Source organism: Rhinatrema bivittatum, chromosome 5, assembly GCF_901001135.1.
Source record: "Rhinatrema bivittatum chromosome 5, aRhiBiv1.1, whole genome shotgun sequence".
Lineage (NCBI taxonomy): Eukaryota > Metazoa > Chordata > Amphibia > Gymnophiona > Rhinatrematidae > Rhinatrema > Rhinatrema bivittatum.
In genome coordinates, this window is record NC_042619.1 from 223919795 (window position 1) to 223937900 (window position 18106).

Below are 18106 nucleotides of genomic sequence, written 5' to 3' on the forward strand. Positions count from 1 at the left end.
GCAGAGGTCAATTTCCAAAGATCACTCCAAGAGTAGTCAGTCAAAGCAGGGGTTAAGTTCCAAGGATCAGTCCGAGAGTAGTCAGTCAAAGCAGGGGTCAGGTTCCAGAGATCAGACGTGGTCAAGGGGTAGGCAGAGGTCAATACCAGAGAGACAGTCCAAAAGGTACTACCTGGGGGAACGCAGGAACAGACAGACGCTGGAACAAGACTGGAACAGGTGATGAGACAAGGAGGCAAACTAGTACACACACGGTGTCGACCCGATTGCCAAGGCAAGGAAGTTCAGGCGGGCTCTTCCTCTTGTACTGCTTTCAATCAGGGCACGCCGCGGAGCTTGGACCCGCCCCTGGCCCTACAAGGGACCGGTCAGTCCGCGCGCCTAGGGGCGGGGCTGACGCCATGGAGGACACCAAGCCCCGCCATGAGGCCTGGCGCACTGAGGAAGGCCTGGCAACCGCCGCCGCGGGACGCCGAGGCCTGGAGTAGTTTGCGGCTGCTGCTGGAGAGACCGACCTGGGACCTGCAGAGGAGATGTAGAGGTGGGCAGGCCCGTGCACGGGCCGAGCGCGGATGGGGTGCGCAACATATGCTATATGGTCTCTTTATTTTTTGTTAGGTGAAGGTCTGAACATGTGACTGAGGAGAGGTATTCTGCTGGCGTGTAGTTTCTGTGTAGGACTCTATAGCAGCCTGGTTTGTTCCATTCTCCTAATAGGAGGAGAATTGGAGATTTAAGGTCTGGTGTAATATTTTCAGTATTGCCTTGTAAGGTGGTTACTGTTTGAGTGCTGGAAATTGGTGCTGTTTTGGTATGGGATGTTTACTATTTATGCAATGTCTGTTCAGACAGAGTACTCAACTTTCCCTTGTGTTATTTTAACAATAAAAATAATACTTGGCCTTTATTTTTTATTTCCGCCATGAATTGTAACGAGCAGTGTTTCACAGATGTGAGTGTGGTCTATCAGATGTGTCACGATGGGAAAAAGGTTGAGAACCACTGGTCTAGGAAATCCACACTTACTCTAAGGAAGCTTCGCACACTCTAGAAAAACCATGGATACTCTAGGAAAGCCTCATATAGTCTAAGGAAGCCATGAGCACTCCAGAGAAGCCAGATGTGGCCTCTCATGGACTAAGGAAGTCTTGCAAACTCTAGGGAAGCCCATGTGTGCATTTGAGAAGGGCACTTTTCAGGCAAGCCATTCTACCCAGGTACAGTATATGGCTTTGAAAACTGTCCTATAGAGCCGGCAAAAACCAGGGTGACTGCAAATAATATTGCTTCCATAATTTTGAAATAATACATGCTGGGAGTAATTCTCAAACAGCACACACGTTTCACTGGTTTTCAAAGCTGACTTGCGCATGTACATCCACTTTGAAAAGTATTGCACCACATCTAGCCCCTCAAGTTAGACAATTTGGGGAACACTGACACGCCTGCTTTTGAAAATGCAAAAGTATGCGCATAAGTGCAAACCCCTCCCCAACTCCACCCCCAGGAATACTTCCACTCAGTCTGGGTAAACTTAACACATGCACAGGTCCTACATACATAAGTTTCCCCACATATTGGACAGGCAATTTTGTAAAAGGCCTGAAATACCTTTGAAAATAGCCTTCCTTCTCTCCAGGGATTTAATTTCCTGACGCTTCCGAAAAAGAAGTTCTGCAGAACAGATCATGCAGGCAATAAGTGCTGGGAGTGCTTTGCTTCTAAGTTAAGGATGAGGATGGGGCAAAATCCCAAGACCCCCCAGCTCTGTTTATATTTAATTTTGCTTTCTCTTCCACTTTTTCTGTGGAATATTTTTTACAGGGTAAAACTAGGCAGCATTTCCCAGATTTAGGGAAAGAATATCAAGCATTTTTCTCATAGAGATAACATGGAAAAACATCTTTAGTACATCTGTCCCTTAGTTAGAACAGAAAATATTATAATATAATCACTTTTATATGGAAATGAAAATACCACGCGTAACTATTAATAATGTTGTAGCACTGCTTAAATATCAGTAGAGAAAACTATAAACCTATCTAAGTAACTAATCTTATAAGGCCTACTAAGAAAGCAAATATACTTTCCACTGCTTTAAGGGGTTTGCTCAGGTATTTATTTAAAATCAGATCAAAATTTAATATCATTAGAATATTTTTAAGAGCCTATTATAGTACTCACTTTGATTGGTAAATTCCTTGATTATCAGGGGGCACAGCAAAATCTTGGAACACTAGATTGAGCTGTCAGAGAAATAAAAAAAAGGTTAATGAACAAACCAGTATCCTTCGGCCAGCCCTGTGGCTCAACTCGCAATGCGTTCGATTCTGCACTCTGATGGGAGGCAGCAGAGCTTGGACACACTGTGGAAGCGATGCGTTCAAGCCCCTCCGTGTAGGAAGGAAGTAGACCTCCCCCCCCTCCACAGCACCCGACCAGTGAAGGAGGCTGAAGTTGCCCAGGTAGGCCCTCAGTAGCAGATGGGCAGAAGGTTAAAAACAAGGGGGGGAAAAAAACTGAAGCTGGAAACGAGAAGTTCCAAACAGAACTAACAGGGAGCCCCTATTTTCCAGGCCGTGCACAGGTCCACGTGTACAAGTGGGATGCAAAGAAAATACTTTTGCCAGAATCCCCTTGCACCCCGCTGACGAGTACTGAAAATTTGGTCTAGGCAGGACGCTAAACACAAAAATTATTTGAGGGCGGGGAGGGCCACACAGACAAGACACTGCAGTCTCACAAGCCTTCTTCCCTTTGGGTCCCTGATTTGACATTTTATGGGTCCCGCGGGAGGATGACTGAGTTAGCACAAGTTTTACGCTTGCCTTGGTAAACACCATCATCAAGGTCTGAGTTTGCAATCTAAAGGGATTTTTATGTGTCAGGTGTTTTACATTTTCAAAACGTGGTCCTCTGCCAGTTACCATGTGATGATGATGATAATGATGCAGCAGAGTTCTGCTTCTTTTCTCTATGAAATGGACTAGTGTAGTGATGTCTTACTAGCAGTGACAAAATCAGTGGTGGTGGAATGGGGATGCAAAAATCCCCATGGCCAATCCTGCTCCCACCTCCCCACCAATCCAGACTTGGTATGAATCCTATGCTAATCCAGGGCTTTGACTGTGAGAAGATTTAAAGATAAGTCCCTTCAATCCTCAGTCAGGGGAACCTTCCAGAAGGGTTAGGGGAGCAAAGGAAATGGGGAAAAGGGAAAAAAAGACAGAGCAAAATTGGCAGAAAAAATGTCAGTGTCCTAACCAGGGCAAAATAAACCCATGTGAGGTGAACTTGTGATGATTTTGTGAAGTAAGAACTGACTTGGCTTTTTGTAGGTAGGAGGCTGAGACTTCATAATTCATTTCAGCTGCAGTCTGAGTGACATGGCAACGCCCCCCCCCCCTCTCCAGAGACAAAGGCATCACCTATTTATCATCCTCATTAATCTCTGGCTCACAATCAGGCCTATCCTGTAAACAGGTCGATCCAGTAAAGTGTGCTCCGTCGGAGCGCACTGTCACCTTGCTCTGGACGCGTGTTTTCCCTTACCCCTTATTCAGTAAGGGGAGGAAAACACGCGGCCCACCCGCGGCACCTAATAGCGCCCTCAACATGCAAATGCATGTTGATGGCCCTATTAGGTATTCCCGAGCGATCCAGTAAGTAAAATGTGTAGCCAAGCCGCACATTTTACTCTAAGAAATTAGCGCCGCCCAAAGGTCGGCGCTAATTTCTTCCGGTGCCAGGGAAGTGCACAGAAAAGCAGTAAAAACTGCTTTTCTGTGCACCCTCCGACTTAATATCATAGCGATATTAAGTCGGAGGTCCCCAAAAGTAAAAAAAAGTAAAAAAAAAAAAAAAAAATTTTGAATTTGGCCCGCGGCTGTCGGGCCGAAAACCGGACGCTCAATTTTGCCGGCGTCCGGTTTCCTAGCCCGTGGCTGTCAGCGGGCTCGAGTTTCGACGCCGGCAAAATTGAGCGTCGGCTGTCAAACCCGCTGACAGCCGCCGCTCCAGGCCAAAAGGAGGCGCTAGGGACGCGCTAGTGTCCCTAGCGCCTCCTTTTCCTCGTTTGCACCGCGTCGCCTAATTTAAATACTGGATCGCTCGCACCGGCGAGGGGCCGGTGCGTGCGCCGGGAGAGCGGGCGTTAGTCCGCTCTCCCACGGACTTTACTGGATCGGGCTGAAAGTGCGGCCGTGTTTACCCTGCTCCTAAGCCGCTTCTAACTCACGTTCCGGCCACGTTAGCCCTTCCTGCGATCCCGAATCCCCTTTAACCTAGTTCTACCGCGTCCTAAATTCCCCGGGTAACCCCTTCCACCCGCGGACAGCGGTCCGGTTGGGGGTCTGGATCGGGTTCGGGCTGGGGGAAAGCTTCGCCGCTGTCTCTTCTCCCCTCCTTCCGGAGCAAGGCTGCTTTTTGCGCCCTGCTTCGGGAGGAAGGGAGGGGGAACTGGCAGTCCCGACTTCTGGTATCTGTCATTTCCATTTGAAATGACAGATACCAGCGTGGCGTGAAGCCTTAGGCCCGCGCACCCAGGATCCTGTATAGGCGCTCTATCCAGTGTCCTGGGTTGCGCGGGCCTAAGGCTTTTCGGACGCGGCTTACATTTGCATATAATTAGGCTTCAGGATCGAGCGGTAGGTGAGCTGCACTGTGCGGGCGGTAACCGCGGGTGCCGTAGGCACTAACGCAGCTCTTCCTACCGCTCGGTACTGGATAGGCCTGATTGGAATTCCAGAACAGCATGTGAGTCCATGGAGGATGGGGATAGGGATGGGTGGGGAAAAGAGAATTCTATGTCTACTCAGGGAGGGTCATTTACAAAGCAGTGCGTTACCCGCAGACATGGACTGCAAGAGAACTGCGTGGCCAACGGGCATGCACTTTTAGGTGCACAGGAGAGAGGCATTCCACGGGGATGAAGACTGGGCAAGGGTTGGCACTTATTAGCAATACTTTCTGATTTTAAAATGGGCACTCGTAAACTTCTCTGGACAAAACAACGCACACCAAATGGCAGGTGGAATAGTATTCAGGTAGTTTTGCTGGGTTAACTTCCAAAGCGGACTTTACACCTCTAAGCTTGCTTTGAAAATCTAGACAACTTGGGTGAGTAACAGCCTGTTATAAAACGAGTCCCTAGATGCAAACTAAGTTGCTGACAGGAAGAATTAGGATCTTGATGATTTATTTGGAAATGATTTCCACAATTAGTGCTTTGATGAGGTTAATGGGGGCTTTTTAGCCTGCCCTGGAAAAATGCGTTAGCAAACATGAGCTCAGTGTCTACAGGCCCTGACATCAGAGGTTTAACAAAACAGATTGGACTTAGTGAAAACAAACGTCAACACTTACACTGCTTACAGCATCCGAGCAATTTTTGACTTGAATAGTCAAATTTACAAAATAAAGAACTGTAAAAAAAAAATAAATATTGTGAGGATAGTTGTAGATCAATGGATATCACTTTAATCTGTGACATGGAAAGGCAGTGTATTAAATAGAATAAACTACCGTTATCCTATGTAGAACTGAACATTTCCAATAGTTCAATAACATGTTCTGAGAAACACTCTTATATCCCCCTTTTCTTTTTTCAGTATATTTTCAGTCTAATGGTGTTATTTGTTATATCTCTGCAGGAGAAACCACTTAATTAGCCTGATGCTGCATATTTGACAACCTGCCACCTAATCAACATTGCTGAAAAATGTCACACCTCTCACTTAGATCTTTTGAAGAAAGCTGCAGGGTGCCTGCCTGCCTTCAGTCTCAGCTCTTCTGCTCTAGTCCCTCCCTTCACAAACAGCCTACAGGGTACCTTCTTCTATTGCTCCCCACACCCTCCTTCCTCCTGTCCTGAAGTAAACAAGAGGATGGGGGAGGTGGCGTGAACGGAGAAAGCAGTCACAATGTCTGATCCCTCAAAGATCTCTTAAATCCGTATTAAACCAAAGATGATTTTGATATAATGCTTGATGGAATGAGGTGTTTACAGAAGAATTTCACCTTTATATAAAGGTTCTTGCAACTGCTTATGTGGCAAATCATACACCAACTGCAAAGATCTGAATGTGTTTTTAAGTCTGCAAGTGTTGGTGTCGCACACAGAAAGGGGATTAATTTCAATTCATAGAAGCCTTGATGATTGACACTTCTGCTGCCAAGTTTCAGCTTGTGCTAATTCAACCTCTTTTTATATCTGTTACCACATGTCCAATATCTACCACCCTCTCAGTAAAGAAGCATTTTCTTGGGTTTCCTTTGACTCTCTCTCTGTAACTTCATATATCAACCCCTTATCCTAGAATGTCCTTTTCTATGGAAAATTTCATCTTTATGAACTTTATTGAAGCTTGACAAGTATTTGAATGTTTCTATCATATCACCCCTATCCCTTCTTTCCTACAGCAAGTAGAATTTGAGGACCCAATGTTCAGCGCCAATTAGCCGGATAGGTTTTAGGCTCCTAAGTTGGGTGTCTGGTGCTGACAATCAGTGAGAAGTCCATAACGTTGTTTTCTCAGCCTAGCTGAACCCCTGTGGAGACTTCTTTTTAGGATCCTAAATTTAGGTGCCTAGTGAAACTAGGAGTCTAAATTTAGGAGCTCAGCCATAGCAAATTTTCAAATGGGCCTGACTCCCAAAGTTCTGCACTCAAATCCTTTGAAAAATGACCTCATCATGTGGTTAGTAATTATCAATAGTCTCCCAGGCTAGCTCTAGCACAGAAAGAGAGCACTTACAAGAATAATTACAGACGGTTGATATGTTGCATACTTTATCATTGGATTGTGTTGTTCCTGGAAAGAAAAAGAGGGTCATTTTCAGTTTCAGAGTCATCTCATCCCAACATATCTGACTCTAAACAAAACTGAAGTTCTTCCACACAGTGACCTAGTGTTACTAGTTCTATAGTTGTAGCATTTTCTAGTCTTTCTTTACATTTTTACCCATTCTTATCCACAGAGCCATAACTGCTCTGTGGTCAATGTGGCCTGGGCCATAGGCACCACTGCAAGATGGCTGTGATGACAGCTGCTGCTCCTGCTGCCCAGAAGGGGGAAAAACCAGATGGAAGGGGCTGGACTAAAGAGCAGAGTAACTCTTCTCTGGTTTGTTCTGCTCTGTCTATTCCAAATTCTCCTCTCCCTTCCTGTTCCCTGCAAGAGAGAAGGGAAGGGGCTGGATTAGTGAACACAGTGTCTCTTTTCTGTGCTCTGCCTGCTCCAGGCTCTGTCTTACCCAGCCCCTTTCCTGCAGGCTATCTGACAGGGGAAGGGCTGGAGCAAGAAGCAAAGGGCTGTTTTCTGCTGAATGAGATTCCTTGGCAGAAGCCTATGGCTAGGGAAGGGAGGAGTGCTGGGATAGAGCTTGGGGATAGAGGGGATTGTTCTGGTGGTCATCCTTGGATGGGGAGAGATAGAGGGAGAATAGTTGCATGAGACAGTATGGGGAAGAAAGGAGTGGAAGGGAGTGGAAGAGAAAAAGTTGGTGCATGCACCCCCCCCCCTCCCCAATCCACACTAAATCTCAGGATGATCAAAACTCAAAAGTTCCCAGGTATAGCATTTACAGAGAAGTGACTGGATGGAAAAAAGGGGTTAGATGATTTGAACATCAAGTATCATGCACTAGGGGTAGCTAGGATAGGGATAGGGGGAAGACAGGGTAGGGGAAGGGGAAGGGAGGTTAGGGGAAGGGGTTGGGAAGTTCCTTAATTGGAGTATGTGTGCGCATCCTTAATTGAAGCGGAATAGGAGGGAACTAGGAAAGGCTCCGATGTGTCACCGCTCATATTTGCAAAATTATACTCCCCTTTGCGCTGGCTGACCTGGAATTTTTTAACATGATGTGCGCACATACTTTTTGAAAATCTACCCCATAGTTTTCATCTCATCCTCTGGCAACGAATTCCAGAGCTTAATTATATATTAAGTAAAAAAAATATTTTCTCTTATTAATTTGAAATGTATTACCTAGTAACTTCATTGTGTGTCCCCTGGTCGTTGTACTTTTTGAAAGAGTAAACAACTGATTAACATTTACTCATTCCATTCCACTCATTATTAAGTAAATCTTTATTATATCTCCCCTCAGCCTTGAAGGAACATGTAGTTGCTACAACTAGATCATTGATTTGTCAACTTCAACTTTTCATTTTTAGATTTGCAAAGATTGCACTTGTTCTTAGAATGTCCAGGATAGTTTACTGTAATCACATTTTAACAGGCTTTCCTCAAACGTCTCTGAAATAGTTGGATTATTCCGAATATAGCAGTTAGGATTCTACCTGGGTCTTAAAATAATACATTGGCTTCCTGTGGAAACAAGAATTTTATTCAAGATAGGCACTAAGACCTTTGAGGTCTTTCATGGGACGGCCTCAGTTTCTAGCTTAAAAAAAAAGTTCAGGAAATATAGGCCATATCAGTAACTCTATATATCGGGAGCAGTTAATAATTCCCTGTAAAGAAGAACTGCATTTGCACTATATCTCGGTATGTGCTTTTCCAACTATTGCTCCTAGGCTGTGGAAAGCCTACCAGATGACTTACGACTACAGTGAGATTGTTTGAGGTAAAGGGCTTGAAATCTTTACTTTTTAAGAAGTTTTATGCATAGAGTTTATGATCGATTAAAAAGATAGTCCTATTTGAGTGCGGCAGAGGAAGGACTAGTAAACATTAGATTGGAGGATGTGTAGGGAAGCCTGAGATATTATTAGGTTGTAAGGAGAGGGTTGGTTTATTTTACAGTTTTTTATGTTTTTGTTATTTTTGTGTTTTTATGGAATTTAGGTTGCAATTTTTTTTATATTGTTTGCATTTGTAATTTTTTATATTTGTATTTTATATGTCATTTGTACATCGCCTTGATTTATTTAAGATAAGGTGATACATTAATAAATTCTCATCTCGTGCTGATGAAGAATAAAACTTAAGGTCCTGAGATAAGCACAGAGGATCTTTAATGGTTAAAAATGGAAAAAGCAGACAGCAGAACCAAGCAGCACATTTTTAAGTGTTTGTAGCATCATATTTGTCTGATTTATCAACAAGAATTGGGGCTACCAGAATGTACGCACACTGGTTAAAATGAAATATTAGATTTCCTAGCAGTAATGCAGGCAACCATATCGCTGGATATGTTTGATAGGCTGCAATGGTAGAATCAGCTGGCAGCTGGGGCTGTCTGGCAGGCTTCGCAGGGGACCTAGGAGGCCGGATATTTGAGCAACAAGCACAATAGTATTGTTGGGTATTTAGCATATTACAGAGCTCTGTGGTTAGACATGGGAAAGATGTGGGGTGCGGGAGGGAACTAAAAGAGGATCTTGTGTGCAATTCTGCCCAAGAGGTAGAGTACCAAGGATGAAGATAAGAAAGACCATCCTGGATAAGGAGAAATCTTGAAGGCAGCCATGCGGACGGAATAAGTGGGCAGAGCAGATGGGCCAGATGGTCTTTTTCTGCTCTCATTTACTATGTTTCCAAGATCAAATTGTCCGTACCTGCTGCCCCTCCCCAAAATAAATCTAAAGACAATCTAGCAAAACCTCCATGGGTGAGGTGCATTGCTTGCAGCTGCCTCCCCAAGGCCATTCAATTTCTGAGGATGGTACCAGGTAGTCAGGCCCCGCTCCCAGAACTCAGTACAACCTTCCTCTGCATGGGAAAAGTTTACATGCAAAACATCTTTTAATAAAGCGGGAACCAAACGCCGCAACATGTTGTTTAACAGACTCTGCCGGGCTTCACCATGCTGCTATTGAGGAGATCTCACTAGCTCTGCTCAGCACAGTGTGGCCACTCTGAGTTCATAAAATAATGTATGAAAGAGCTCCTGGCAGCCACCTCCCACAGATCACTGCTCTATGCACTAACCACAGCCCAACACCAAATCCAGGCTGTAATTGTCCAATCGGGGTCACTGAGGATATCAGCGCCTCCTATCCATGGGAATGGCAGGCTCCCTTCCACATGCGACGTTTGAGAGTTCATTTTCTGTACCGTCCCCAGTAGAGCCGCCGTAGCCGGGCTGTGGGGGTTGGTGTGATGCTGACAGAGAAGGGACTGAAGTGCTCCCTTTGGGACCCCGCACAACTCACTACGATGGCCATAAACACTGTGGACTCACCATTTACGTGACAACTGAAATTACCTACAAAGGAAACGATTAACATATTTAGGTACATGCAATTTTTCACAATATTATTTTGCTTCAGGTAAAACTAAAATACATTTCCAGTGTTTCTTTTGTACCTTTATAAGCTGTTTAGCAGCAAACAGAGCTGCCAGCCGGCTCCATAGGTTCAGGACAGGCGTATCCAGGCCTGAGTGCATGGACTTGTTAGTTTAATTTCCCTGGGAAACGCAGCGCTATCTACATGCACTGGGGTAAAACCAGGACTGCGACAGCCTATCCTGAAAATCTGGAACCGACTGGCAACTCTCCACGGAGCAGGTGTCAGAAGAGGATGTGTTTGCCCTTTCAGCTCGAGACCGAAGGACACCGGTGCTCTTAATGCTGCTCCTCCCCCGTCAACCCCCACCACCCCCACCACCACCTCCATCTGATATGCTAGAGAGACCCTGAATCGATCCACTTCACTTTTTAATTCTCAGGCTGTCAGGTTTTGTTTTCAAAAACTGGGTGTGAAAAGTGTGAAGGTAGGGCTTGCCAGCTTCTGTTCCGTGAAATTCAGAAGGATGAAAAAATGAGGTGGGACGGGGAGAGGGAAAATCTCTTAGCCTGTAGCCAAAAGTGTTCTTGCGGTGTGGGAATGAAAGGCCCTGGGCCACACATCTCCAGATCTCCTGTCATGTGGATCCTTAAGATTTGTGCGGGACCCAGGACTTTATCTTTAAGGAAGACACTAGCATTTGGATTTAAAATTGCCCAAATGAGGCATGTGAAACTTCCTGCAGAGCTCGCACAAAACTCGGTTCAAGCTTCTGACGCTGTGCCCTTGCTTTCTTGCAATGCTAAAATATAAAAGGATATCCCTCCGTGGCCCTGACTCCATTAGGTCACTGTACCTCTCCCAATACTTCCTTGTTCACACCCTTTTCTTTACCTTCGCCTGCTGTGCCTCATTCGGTTACTACTCTGGTACACTCTCTAAGTGGATATCCTGTGCAAGGCTTCCAGCTCTTCCGCTGGAAAAGCACGCGAGAAACAAACGGTGAGGATGGCTCCGTTTTTGCTGCAGTGCTATACAGTATGCTCCAGAATAACCTGTAGAGTTTATTCAGTTTCAGCTCCTTTTATGTGCATGCTCAATTTCTTACACCATAAAGGATTTTTATTGGAAAACTGAATAAAACACAGCGACTGAATGAAGAACGACCAGTGTCTTATTATCTGCTCCTTGCAAATTACAACCTGAGCCTGATTTTATGTTCTGAACAGTGTCCGCTAGCCAGTGCATTGGAGCCGTTTTCATTTAAGCTCTTTTCTCTTTTGCTTTTTCATATATTTTCCTAATTAAACTTCAGCTAACATCAATAAATTCAATGTTATTTTATGAAAGTAAATTTTTACCAAACAAAGAAATCATAAAGAATACAAGAACAAATGAAAAGACTTTACTTGAAATATTGGAAAAATGGGGAACACAGGATGAATCTGTAAATCAAAAATAAAAGGCTTTAGTGAATCGATTAAATCAGTTTATGGGCAAACGCAGAGCTAACGAAACATTTAAAGGAATGCGCTGCATGGTGAGCTTGGGTGGAAGAGCAGAAAACATACAGAAAAGAAACAAATGAACTAACAATCCTGATGCACCTCTCTATCGTTCCTTATCCTTCGAGTTTGGATTTCAACAGCCCCCCCTCCCCCCCCACCCCGTTCCCCTAGCTCCTGAGTACCTTACACAGGATGAACCTCAGTATCACACCCAGCTGCTGTTCAGATGATCAGGGGTTGGGAGGCAGTGGGGTCTGAAAAGCTCAGCTACAGTTTTTATCTCTGCTTAATTCTGATACGGGCACAATAAAAGGTTTTCCAGGGTTCAGTTAACTCCAGAACCCATGCAGCTGCTACCGCTCTCTCCCATGCACAAAAATACCCAAGCATTACGCCTGCACGGCACCTACAAGATATAAAACTGCAACCAATCGCCTGAAAGGTTTTTTTTTTCCTTCTTCACATTGTCCCAAGCATCTTCCTCCACTGCTGTGTTTAGCAGTTTTGCTCACTGTATTTCTTGCATCTGAATTTATTGCTCTCCAGCGTTCAATCTTTTTAAATTTTAACTTTAAAATGCACTTACCAGTGCTGTTCATTTGGGGAGAGGTCGTAGACGCAGTAATATTGATCGGACTACTGACTGACAGGATGCTGGACATCGCTGCATTAAACAGAAAGAAAACGTGTATCACGGGAGTTAGGAGAACAGACAATGCAGAGTGAAGCACTCATTAGGGGGAAAGAAATGACCTGACATCACTCCCTTCTGGACAGAGGGTGCTGGAAGACTCCCCCCTACACAGCACTCTGTGCTAGCCCAATTTTTACCTGTTCAGGGGGTTCCTAGTTGTTTGCTCAGAGTAAAAACTAAAATGGATCAATTGTCTGTTCAATGAAAGACTTAAGGGCAAGGCTGTTGGAAGGGGCGAGCAAGATGGGCACCCATCTGGGATGCCAGCAGGCCATGCCACCGCTGCCACCACGGTGACGGAAGGAAGTTCCCATGTGGCCACCTCATTCGAAGAGGACCCCCCAAGCTCAGTCGCAACATCAGAAGAGCACCCTCTGGGCTGGCATCCACAACTGAAGGCCATCCCCCCCTACCCCCCTCCTGATACAGCCCAGGTTGCCGTTCAGCCAGGCCACAGTCCTACATGAGTGGGCATTTTTCAAAGCGTCCATATTAGGAATAACGTTCATGGATACTTTTTACCCACCAGACTTGACATTAATCTTTAAAGAGGAAGTACAGCACATACTTTTCACTTTAAGGCTTGCCAGTGGGTGCAAAGCATCCATGGAACTTGGCACCTGATGTTGGTGTGGGAAGATTTTGTTTGCTAAATTAACGCTCGTAGACTTGAAAATATGATCTGCATGCCTTATTTTCCAACCCCGCCCTGGGGACGTCTCCCATAAACATGGCTGAAAATACTTGTGGAACAACGTGCACTGAGGGAGGGTCACTTTCGCGTACATGATTTATGCAGGATTCAAAACTTCTCCTCTAAAATATTCCGAGATGAGAGGAAAAATTTGTGTCAAAAAATACCCTTAATTCCTCCTGAATTCAACATTTCAATATCTTTTGTGTGATCAGGTGTAAAAACATTAATGTTAATGGGAGCACAGTGATCTCACCTGTTCTACCAGAGAAATCGCTTACAGCGATGCTGTTGGCACCTGGAGAAAAAAAAACCCCTGGACAGATGGTACATGGTAAATTAATTTTGTTATACCAATTTTCAAATAATATCAAAACAGTTTACACTAAAGAATTAAAATACAATACAATGAATAAAATAATTAAAAAATAACCAGCATTCATACAAAACCCATCACCCTATTCACTTATCAAAGATGTATATCTTAGAGCGAGAGACATCTCTAGCAGACATATTGTGTATGTGCCGAACTGCAGCTGTGTTGCTCAAGAAACATTGCCAGCGGAGAGAACTGACAACCAGACAAAAGGGACTCATGATGCCAAAACCACAGGCACCGTAGTAAGGCTGAAATTCAGAACGAAGAGAGAGAGCCAGTGGGAACAAGAAAGATACTAATGTTGGGGCAATAGTGGGCTAAGATGAAAAGAAACAGATCCAGCTGTCATGACGTACTGAGATAAGAGAAAGCTGGTAACCAAAGAAAGAAAATCTCTATATAAACAGCTAATATCCAGGCAGAGAATCGAAGGAGTTCGGACAGTGACTATCAGGTCAGTCACTTGTCCCTCCTTCCTGATATTCTGTCTTTATTTTGCTTACCAATAAAATGCTTTTAACCTGACTGAGTATCATGTCTGTTTATCTGTAAATGGGGATAAGCACTGCAAGAAGCTTTCAAAGACCTGTGGAAAAACGTTTTCATCACTTTTCTAAATTTCAAGAAGTTCTTTTAAGTCAAATATCAAACAGTAAAGAGTTCCCAATCAAAGGGGCCTGGTATTGAAAAGTAGGCTGTTGGGCCCCTCCAGCAAAATCTCTCGAGGTGAAGGAGTGCTTAATAATTTCTTTTGTGAAGATCTTAATTCCAGGTACCAATAGGGCAGCAAAAAATGTGCTAAATACTAAATATCATAGAAAAATAGCCAGTTGGGGTCCTTTACACACAGGTTGTCACTGTCTCCCCTCCCCTTCCCAGCCAGCCTCCATTCAAAGGGGCAGGCAACCTCCTCCCCCAGTGGCAGATCTATTTATTAGGTGGTGGTAGAGAGAGGGAAGGAGGCAAGCAGAGATTGAGCAGGGTCAGAGGTGACACAGTAGGTAGGAGACAACTGGGCAGAATGGGTAGGCCAAACATTCCTTGTTAATCTGCTAATTACCTAGTGCACATCTGTCTCCTCTCCATGTGGGACTTATTTGTTGGCCCAGCAGTTTGGAATCAGGTATTACTGTATCTACTGTCTTACTTGTTGTCCTAGAGCAGGGCTTCCTAAATTGTGGGTCGGGATCCCAAATGGGGTCACAAAACCTTCAGCTGGGATCACAAGTCCTTCAAACAGGAACAGCATTAGTAGTGGAATTCAGCGTGGGGCCTTTGAGTCATCATGAGCTCACAAGTCCTGCTGTGGCACTGCCCTTGCATGAGTATGTGGCACCAGGAAGCTCTGCATGAGGCTGCTGCAAAGCCTGTGAGCTTGCAGTGGCATAAAGTCCATGTCCTAACTTTCATTATTAATGTTGCTACCACTTGAAGATCACCATCAGACTAGGGGCCAGCCATGAGGGGAGAGAAGGGCTGAATGGGCATGGACGGTGGAGATTGCCGTTGCTGTTCTATTCTCACCCACCACTAAACCTATCCAAGAGAAAACCTTTCCTCCTTTCAGCCTGCCCTCATTTCCCACCAGTTGCTATCCACCTTTGGCCCAGGCCTATGAGAAAAAGTTCCTGCTGACCTTGGACAGGGGATGTTTGGAGGATGAGGCATTGAAAAGAGGGATCAGCTGCAGGAGAAGTTTAAGAGTTGGCCAGGTGGAGAAGGATTGCTTGTGGAGGGTGAAAGAGGGTGAATGACAGAAGATGGATTGGAAGATATAAGAGAGGAGCTGGAGGTGAGAGGTATCACCTAGGACATGTGTGCAGAAAGGTTGAAAGGGAGGAGGTGAGAGAGAAGGGATGGAGAAAAAAAAGGAGGAGGGAGGGATGCAGAGGCTCAGTTGGGATTTATAAGAAGAGCTTGGCAGTAACAGAGGATTTGCTAGGAGAAGGTGCCTCTGTTAATCTGCTGCAAGAGAAAGAGAGAGAGACTAGCTATAAGGCCCTTCTAGTAGTTTCCTATTTATATCTCTATAGGAGGCCCACCTGGTAACTCGAAGTGAGGTTTAGGTAGTACTGTAGGGGTTAGGGGCCCCTTTGACATTCAGAGTGAGACATACGAACAGAAGTCTCTTGTGAAGATTTGATGACCTTCGGAGTGAGGAAACTCACACAAAGATGAGATTTGTACAATGTTCTCTCATCCTAGCTTGATGTTACCCAGGTTGAGAGTCCATCGAGCTAGACTGAGAGAACATTGTAGAAATCTCAACTTTGTGTGAGTTTCCTCACTCCGAAGAACATCAAATCTTCACAAGAGTGTACTGTTCTGTTCGTACATCTCACTCTGCATGTCAAAGTGGCCCCTAACCCCTACAATACTACCTAAACCTCACTTCTCTCTCTCTCTCTTATTATATAAAGGGAAAAAAAAGAAGTTTACAGAGAAGGGCAACCAAAATGATAAAGGGGAGCTTCCCTATGAGGAAAGTTCTTCTTGGAGAAGAGATGGCTGAGAGGGGATATGATAGAGTTGTTTAAAATCATGAAAGGTCTAGAACGGGTTAATGTGAATCAGTTTTTTACTCTTTCGGATAGTAGAAAGACTAGGAGACATTCCATGAAGTTAGCATGTAGTACATTTAAAACTAATTGGAGAAAGTTCTTTTTCACGCAATGCACAATTAAACTCTGGAATTTGTTGCCAGAGGATGTGGTTAGTGCAGATAGTGTAGCTGGGTTTTAAAAAGGTTTGGATAAGTTCTTGGAGGAGAAGTTCATTAACTGCTATTAATCAAGTTGACTTAGAAAATAGCCACTGCTATTACTGGCATCAGTAGCATGGGACAGACTTAGTTTTTGGGTACTTGCCAGGTACTTATAGCATGGATTGAACACTGTTGGAAACAGGATGCTGGGCTTCATAAACCCTTGGTCTGACCCAGTATGGCATGTTCTTATGTTCTAATCAACAATACAAAGGGAGATAGAAACCTCATCAAGGGACTTGGCTAATTATTCAGTATTGTGATTTAATTGGGTCATTTCTTTCCCTCTGTCTGTCTACAACAGCTGTGCAGGCCAGCTCCTTGCAGGTAAGAAGTTTAATGCATGCACTGCATGAGCTCAGGCATTCTCTACTCCCTGCAATTTATTTGTCATGGATTTTGCTAAATCCTAGCGAATCAGAAATTATTCAATGCTTAAGACATTGCCAATCAGTTTAAAAGCCCTATGGGTTTACTTTAAAAATCACAAATATTCTGCCTCTCAACCCATCCAAAGATTTCCCTCTCTAATATAAAGATTTGTTTTTTAAATTCTTGCAGTTTGTACATGGATATCACATAAACAAACAATCATTCACCTGGTTTTTGTGAACTGGGCAAAGGTATAGCTGAAGTCAGAACTGAAAAACAAGGTACACAACATGTGTTAAAACAAGGTACACAACCTGTGTTAAAAGCACACTTTGGCAGCAGCCATGCAGCCCAGAAGACACAAGTTTAGACCATCAAGGCAGGAGCGTCAGAGGTAATTGAGCCTGTGGGTGGAGGGCGGGATAGCCGTACAGCTTAAGTGGCTCCTTTTGGATAAGAGGCAGCACTGATAGCTACCAAGGACACTCCCTTCCCAGATCCGTTATCATAGAGGATGTGCACTGACAGCTGTCAGTGAAGGGGCCAATCCCTTCAGAAATAATTAACTTTAACTGGCTAACTTCCCACACACTACACCACTGTGATGAATCACCAGGTACCTCTGTCATCCCTGCGCTAAAAGAGAAAAGGTGAAACCCTTCATCAGGAACCCTTTAAATTTAAGATTAAGCTAAGATGGTGCCTCCTGGGACTACATTTCCCAGCTGACCCACAAACTAGCTTCTGGGAGGATCTGTGTAAGGGAAGAGCTGAAGAAGGGTGGAGTCAGCCACCCTGGTAGCAGTAGGCTGTCAGGTGAAATAAATGAGAGAACTTTGGCGTCGGAGGTGGAGAAATGCCAAGGAAGAAGCTGGCCCAGCAGCATGAAGGAGATGACCCAGACCCATTACTGATAGATACGCCAGTTCTTGAGATAAGTTGCTGGTTTTTTCAGTAAAAATATGATTTTTTTTTCTTCTACTTAATTACACCTTAGGAAAGTTGGCTCTGTGACTGTAGGGTGAGTGAGTAAAGTGCTGAGGTAAATAAGGCTGGGAAGCACGGAAAGGCAGTATGCATTGTGGCTAACTCTTTACAAACTGCTTGTCCACCTCCTCAAGAAGTTAAATTGGATAGGAACTAAAATGTGGGGCAGTGAAATGCAGGCAAGACAACGGGCATGCCCCTAATTTGGCTCCTTTTTATAATGTGGCTGTTGGAATAGTGATTGCTTGCAAACCCTTCTTTAGTCCAGTGCAAATCACAATTGCCACAGAGGAATTAGAACCTTAACTCTGGCACGCCGTAGCTCACGGACGCCCGCCCCTCCCACCCTTGACCACGCGACAACAGATTAGGTAAACCAAGATAACTTTTATTAAGTGGATGAAACGGCCACAGCCAAAATTAACATTATAACATTCTTACTTTATATTGCAGCAGCTTAAACGCAATTGGCATTAGCTAAATGCCACGCCCTCACCGGTACCTTCCTTGTTC

General features: G+C 44.5%; 1 protein-coding gene across 8 annotated transcripts in view; it reads right to left on the reverse strand.

The window, feature by feature from the left end:
- The window catches only part of ADGRG2 (adhesion G protein-coupled receptor G2), a 224355-nt gene that overhangs the window by 90830 nt on the left and 115419 nt on the right, over window positions 1-18106 (reverse strand). For 7 of the 8 annotated variants that reach the window (XM_029603355.1, XM_029603356.1, XM_029603357.1 and 4 more), the window contains 8 exons: window positions 16834-16875; window positions 13348-13407; window positions 12290-12367; window positions 11605-11640; window positions 10150-10173; window positions 6756-6812; window positions 5365-5423; window positions 2185-2246 (listed from right to left, as the gene is read on the reverse strand). In XM_029603355.1, the coding sequence (XP_029459215.1) occupies window positions 2185-2246; window positions 5365-5423; window positions 6756-6812; window positions 10150-10173; window positions 11605-11640; window positions 12290-12367; window positions 13348-13407; window positions 16834-16875 (418 nt within the window). The remainder of the gene's footprint in view (window positions 1-2184; window positions 2247-5364; window positions 5424-6755; window positions 6813-10149; window positions 10174-11604; window positions 11641-12289; window positions 12368-13347; window positions 13408-16833; window positions 16876-18106) is intronic. The other variant, XM_029603352.1, reaches the window with a different exon arrangement.